Source organism: Fulmarus glacialis, unplaced genomic scaffold (assembly GCF_000690835.1).
Source record: "Fulmarus glacialis isolate BGI_N327 unplaced genomic scaffold, ASM69083v1 scaffold14443, whole genome shotgun sequence".
Classification (NCBI taxonomy): domain Eukaryota; kingdom Metazoa; phylum Chordata; class Aves; order Procellariiformes; family Procellariidae; genus Fulmarus; species Fulmarus glacialis.
In genome coordinates, this window is record NW_009204966.1 from 1 (window position 1) to 6,813 (window position 6,813).

General features: G+C 47.1%; 1 protein-coding gene across 1 annotated transcript; it reads right to left on the minus strand.

Annotated features, from left to right (window-relative positions):
- Positions 1-1,888: 1,888 nt before the first annotated feature.
- Positions 1,889-6,589, minus strand: LOC104074906 (cystine/glutamate transporter-like; the record flags this gene model as incomplete). The annotated part of the gene is made up of 4 exons (XM_009575205.1): positions 6,394-6,589; positions 3,527-3,653; positions 2,685-2,800; positions 1,889-2,014 (listed from the first exon to the last, which is right to left on the minus strand). Coding segments are annotated over exons 1-4 (565 nt in total), but the record flags the coding sequence as incomplete, so codon positions are not given.
- Between the last annotated feature and the right edge of the window lie 224 nt (positions 6,590-6,813).

Below are 6,813 nucleotides of genomic sequence, written 5' to 3' on the forward strand. Positions count from 1 at the left end.
TGGCCCCCACTCCGGGCACGCTCCCTGCCCGCCGCCCCTGCCAGCCGCCGCGGCTCGCCCGCAGGAGGAGGGACTGAGGACACAGAGGGCAAAGTAAATAAAATTTAAAAAGTAGAGGTGGCTCGGATAAAGATCCCATTTTACCAACTCCCTCAATTTTCCTAAAAGTTCTCTGCTTGAAATAACAACCACAAAAAAATAAACAAACAAACAAAAAAAATCGAAGTCAGGGTTTTGGATATGAACCATATTTTATCAAACTCCAAAAAAAACTAGGAAGGGAGAAACATCTGATGGCTTCTCATTCAAAGGAAGCCCAATAAAACACACAGTCCAAAGGAGTTGTATTTCTAACATTTTCAAATCTGGGTGGCCCAAGGTTTGGTTCCACATCTATATTCAGTTCTCCATATTAAAGTCTCTTTAAAAGTAAAAGGTGTGGAGCTCGCCTAGTTGGGCTTTGCCAGGAAAGGGGTGAAATGGCACGGAGCACATGGAGAAAGTCAGGCCACTTCTATAGGGGTGCCTCTGCAAGGAGCTCTGTGACGAGATTTGGGCATTTGGGTTTGAAACACTGGTCCAGCAAGTCTCTAAACCGAACCTGAGCCAAAGGGAAGGTAATGGCAGAGGAAAAGACAAGAGTGCAACCAAAAAAAGTAGAACAAGGCAGAGGGATCAGGCAAACCAATTTACAAGGACAGAACTCCTTTTTAAGCACAAAAAACAAGTCAAAAAGAAAATAGATTTGAAGAAAACTAAACCAAAATATGGGAGTGGGTCTATCAGGGTAGTCTTTTTATGTTCTAAAATGATTGCTGATAAGTGGTGGTGCATAAAAGGGATTTATTGTCTGCAATACATTAATGAGTGATTTACAGTCTCCCATGAGTCACATTAAATACAACCTGTCATATTGGGATCTCTTGGTGAATTCTCTCTCCAGATGTCACCAGCACTTATCCTCCTCGCCGGAGGACGGGTGCCAGGGCTCCAGATTGTCATTTGAAGGCATTCCTAACAATAATGGCTCAGAATTTCTAGCTGCAGGGCAGTCCTTCGGTTCAGAAGTGCTGCCAGCCCGAGGGGATCTTTGCATGTTCAAAGGAACCAGCTCCAGACATCAGAAAGAAACATGAACGTGGAGCCTACTGCCTCTGTTGTTTTCTCTGCAGAGGAAGGTAATAGCGTGAAGAGGGAGCAGCCTGCATCCCTTGAGTGGGAATGCCTTGGGCTTTTCCATAAACTGAGGCTTGGATTAAAGCCAATATTCTTGTATCATTCCCAGAGAAACTACTGGCAGGGGTGTTTTCCCCACTCTGGATGTGAGTGTGCAATCCGGCACGAGTCCATTGTAAGTTTACTAAGTTACTGCCCATCTCAATTAGGAGGTAAAAAACATTAGCTTAAGGCACAGAAAGGTTAGAAATGCAGTTACCAGGGCTCAGCTGAGGGCTGATAACTCACTACACAGCTCTGACTGGCTCGGGTCACCACGGGATGCTGTCACACATCCCTGACGTCCGTCAAATCTGTGCTGCTTTGGAAGGATTTCGAGCCATGCTGAAAACAAGCAAGCCTGACACCAAAGAAAGACCGTCCGCAGAGGAAGGTGCCTGTATGACCCTGGGTAGGCTCACACAGCCTCAGGCACTGAGACTCGCTCAGTTTTGGAGAAAGCACAGCTGAGCCAGGTGCACCAGCCCAGCGCAATGATGCAGCTTAGTGCCAGCTACCCTGGTCTCAGCTCCCAGCTAATTCACATCCAGCACACAGGCAGAGAAAGCTCCTGCCAGCTAAAGGAGTACCACACTTGTCACTAGGGACCAATAAAGCCGTGACAGGCGGGCCTGTCAAGCACCCTCCCTCAGCCACGCAGCAGCACACCTACCCTGGGCCAGCAGCATCATACCCGGCACGATGATGAGTGCAAGAGCCAGGAGTTTGATGATGGAGAGAACCGTCTGCAGCCGGGCACTCCAGGTGACGCTCCAGGAATTGAGGGTGAGGACCATGTCTGGAGAGGAGACCACACTGCTAGAGCTATAGCCCATGCTCAACGCACCCAGGAAAAAATACAGCAGCACTCCCTGCTCTGGGGATGCCGGGGAGAAGGCTGCGTCTTTACAGAGAGGATGCTCAGGGTGAGAGATGTCAGAAAACATTACAGGTGTGGCCCAGTGTATAGCGTTTGAAGGGGGAGCTGAGTTATGCTCCCCCGGGTTCCTGTGGGGGTGATCCACGCCTGCCTGGGGGGAAGGTGTGAGTTTGCAGGGACGTCTCAGCAGCCCCCTTCACAGCGGTCCCTGTGCCAGCACACACCAGCCTGGAGCAGGCAGGACAGCTTCACAGGCTGGGTGCACCAGGCGAGAAGTCCAAAACCTTGAGCCTGACATCCTCAACCTCAATGTGGCATTTGCACAATTATACATGAAGAGTTTCTACTCCCGTACTTGGCACAATCCCCCCGACCTAGGGCTCCAGGTGGTCAACAGGGAAGCCCATTCCCCTTCTTGGAGAATATAGTGGCCCCAAACCAGCCCCTTGGATCGGGAAGTTTTGGGTGGCCAAGGAGTAAGATGGGGCCCTGATCCCACAGTTATCCCAGAAGATAACACCTCCTAAGTGCCCCTGGTCCAGGGCAGAGAGGCTCCGCGGTCGGCAGTCCTGTAAAAGTTAGTACTTACAGTACCCCAGGAGAGACACCAGCTTCACAGCAGGGACAGGGGCTGCGCAGGGGGCAAAAAACGGCTCCAGCATGTAGCGTCCAAATGCCAAAGAAACCACAGCGCTGTTGGCAGGCCTGGGGGGGGAACCGAGCACAAACTGGTCTGCGGATGGCCAGAAAATGGCGTGATGTAAAACTGCACAAAACTCGGAGGGGGGGGGGAGGGGGAGGTTCCCCACCCAGCTTAATCCTGCTCTCCCATACAGATGGGGAATTCCCATAGAGTCTTTTTCATAGGTTTTTCTCAGTAAATGGGTTAAAAATCATATGCTGCAAAAAGATTAATTCCCAACTTGAAAGCAAAAGTTGAGATTAATCGTACTGAGCAATGCAGTGCGGTTCATATGTCCTGCTTCATCTCAGCTTACATGAAGGACACAGGTTATTGAAAGACGAGGACTTTCTTTTTAAGGTTAAAAAAGAAGTCATTTATAATTTTCTAAAATATTATTTAACTCAGGGCTAAGCCAGAAAGTTGTGTCCACAGGAGAATCCAAAAAAGTTTCACAATGAAAGCAGAAGATCTGAAAAAAATCTGGCATCTATTGTCAGTCTCTGAAAAATACCATGGCTCTTGGAGGATACTGCCAGGGGAGAAGAGAGATATTCTTCAAGTACAGATCACGTTGAACATGTGTAACTATTTACTGATTATGCCTTCTTCCTTTTGTCACTGAAAAGCTTTAAAAGTTGTTCAGATTGTTTCTACTCTTTCCTTTACAAACTGCCCAGACTGTTACCTGGCCCCGTAACTTTTGATTTTTTAAATCCAGCAAAACGCAAACAAAAAAAATCTCTTACCTGATAGCAAAAAACTCTGCCCACAGGAATAAGAAACTTGGCAGAGGCCCTAGTGTCTCCAAAATGTAGATATAATGTCCTCCAGACTTGGTGATTCTTGTTCCAAGCTCTGCATAACACAAGGCACCTGGAAAAGTTCAGGTAGAAATGCACTGAGTAAATCATCCCATGGATTTTCTCTTTTCTGTGTGACTTTTCAGGAATTGAATGAATCTGTTTAAAATCAGTAGTGAATCAGAGGAAGAAAAAGGGGTTTAGCAGAACCACTCTTCCCTATTTTTGTGTGCTACAGTATTTTGAAGTAAATTTTGAAGTAATTTTCTGTCTGAAGGAAACTTTCTGGTTAATGATACAACTTTTCCACGGAAGTTATGCGGAAAGGTGTGTGATAGAAACGTTGCACTAAGCTACAAGAGGTTTCCTTTGAAAAACGTCCTGGAGGTTTGGATTCTTGCTTCTCCTCGCAGTCAGACTGGCGAAACAGTGGTTACAAGGCAGTTACAGCAGCTCAGCCGACAGGCCGTGGCTGAACTGGTCATTTCAATCACGTTTTTGATCACAGACCACATTCCTGTGTCCTTATCTTGCATCTTCACATAAACCCCTTCCTTCATTCGAAGACACCAGACAGAGGACCTGGAAGGGCATCTCCTCTGAGAGGGAAGACCTGCCACTGGAGGAAAACATGGCACCGATGGTGCGGAGGAAGGGGAGCATCCGCACGAGAGGCTCAGTTCATCTCTTCTCACGTGTTCGCGCACGAGCGCGGCGGCAGAGCTGGGGACTGCCTGCTCCTGCCTTGGCAAGCACCTCCGCGCCTCCCTGCCCCGGCGCCGGAGCGCAACGAGAAACCCTGGGAGGGGTGCACCAGAGAAGACAGCTTAAAGCTTTCAGGCAAATGGACAGAAACGTTTATGCCTCCACCTGTGCCAAAAAAAATCCCATCTGTGTTTTCTCTAAAGAGCAATTCATCATGCCATTTGAACATGTCTAAGTACGAATCTTAAGCCCTGCCTATGCTGCATTCGCTTGCTAGGTTAAACATCCTTTGTTTTCCAAAAGAAATCATAAAACACTTCACTTCTTTGAGCACAACTCTCCTTGAGATGGGACTGAGCGCTGCTGGGATGTGACCCTGTGGGGTAAGACCATCTCTACCTGTGCTAGCTACTTCTTTGCCCAGCTCAGGTGGCTGTGGAGGGAAAGCGCAGAAGAACCCAGTGGTGATATGGCCATGCCTCCAAGTCCCGTGGTGATCATGCCGTATTCAGGTCATGCTGATGGTGAGGACCTCAATTTTTCCTGCCTCTCTGTTGGCAAATTTGTGCACAATCCCTGTTCAAAGTGTCGAATATAGGCAGACACCTCATCTCATTTATTCCAGTGAGTCTCTTTACATGCTTCAAGCATGCATTTTAGTGCTTTTCTGAACTCATGCTATGGGACTCGTATAAATGCCATACTTGAAAGAAAAAAGCATAAAAGAAAGCAGTCCTTTTTAATGTACTGCAAAAAAAGTGTCAGAGAAATGATCAGGGGAGGTCATCAAGCTGATAAAAGGGAAGAACAAACCAACAAATTTGTCTACAAAATACAATAACTTGATAAAGAGGCTCCCAAGGCCCTTCTAGCAGACTCTATCAAAGGATGCAATGGAGAGAGAAACCTTTCCAAGTGCAGAGCTTGGGCTATGTGATCAGCACATACGTTATCATTTATTGCTCTGCTCAGTTAAAAGAAACACTTGTGCTCACATTATATCTTAAGATTTTTTTTAAGCAAAAGTATATCATTCGCCAAACAACCACACACGGTCTGCCACATGAAATATTGGTACGCATATGCTAAGAGCAAGAACCACAGTTGTTGCCATATTAACAATTGAATGTCTCGATTTCTAAACTTGCGTGTACATGTCACAGTGCCAAAGTGCTTTTTTCCACATGGAGTATTTCTCCTTTCTTGTTTTTTTTTTCTAAGTTATGACAGAAGAACAACTTTAAAGTCACCCACTGAAATAAACATCAGATTTCTCCCCAGAGCTGAGAGATCTTGCAGTTCTCCTAACAGCACCTTTAGAGCGTTTCTGAGGTGTGATTTTATACAGTTAATGAAGGAAACTAAAAGCCATACGTTTTATCCATCGTAACTTTAAGAGCTACATTATTTCAGAAGAACTAGAATGAAACCGTCATCAAAAAGTCAACCCTTTGTGAGAAAAGACTGGTATTAAGTGCCAGAAACCGAGCCAAGGGTAACGCACAGAAAGCAGGGCTGAACTGATCTGCTCCTTCTCCTGCTCCGAGGCAGCATCAGACATACCCAAACCATTTCTGACAGACACCTAGCCACCCACCCCTGGCTGGGGGATGCTTGCAGCTCCCTGGGCAGTCTGCTCTAGTGCTTCTCTACCCTCACTGACAGAAAGGGGATCCCTCGTGGCGTATTAAGACTGTCGCTTCTTGCCCTTTTCACAGTGTCTATGAAAAGCACTGCACAGCCCTCGGGCTCACAAGTGCCTTTTAGACGCCTGCATCTCCCTTCCACCTTACAGAATGAGTCCCCCCATTTTCTCCCAGCTTTCCTGGCAGAGACCATGCTATCTCCATCTGCAGTCATTGTCACTCCTCTGCCCTGGACTTGCACATGATTTCATATTCACAGACCATATTCAATCACCCCGGGGGAATCATTTGAACTAAAGACCCCTGGAGACCCCCCCCCAGCTTGTTAAACCTTTGTTTCTTTTGCAGTAGGAAGAGGGAATTTTTGGTTTATTCTTCTCCCAACTTTTTATACATAAAAATGTGCTGGATCCCCTCACCTCCCAGGAGCTTAAGCAAAGGCTGAGAAAGCTCACCACTCACCAAACATTGAGAGGAGCCCACAGGCAAACCAGACAACCAGGGAGAAACCCACGCTGCCAGAGTTTTTCAGTACTCCTTTTGGGGAGATAAAGATGCCACTGCCAACCATGCTGCCAATGAGGAGCGAGAAAGCCCGCAGCAAAGTTATCTTTTTCCTCAGAAAGATGGCCTCCTCTTCTTTCTTGTCTTTCCCCATGGCTTTCTTCTAAGCCCAGGGGCAGGTCATGCATTCAGGAGGTACGGTCTCCCAAGTGTCCTCAAGGCTCACCTGTAAGACGAGGAAAGAGTTAGAGATTCGGGGTTCTTCTTTTCTGGACAAGATTTTTCACAGAAACCTGTCAAGATCTGTTGAACCTGTTCTCCTCAGCTGCTGGATGCACCAACCAAAGCACAGGTGCATACAACACACTCGGTATCATT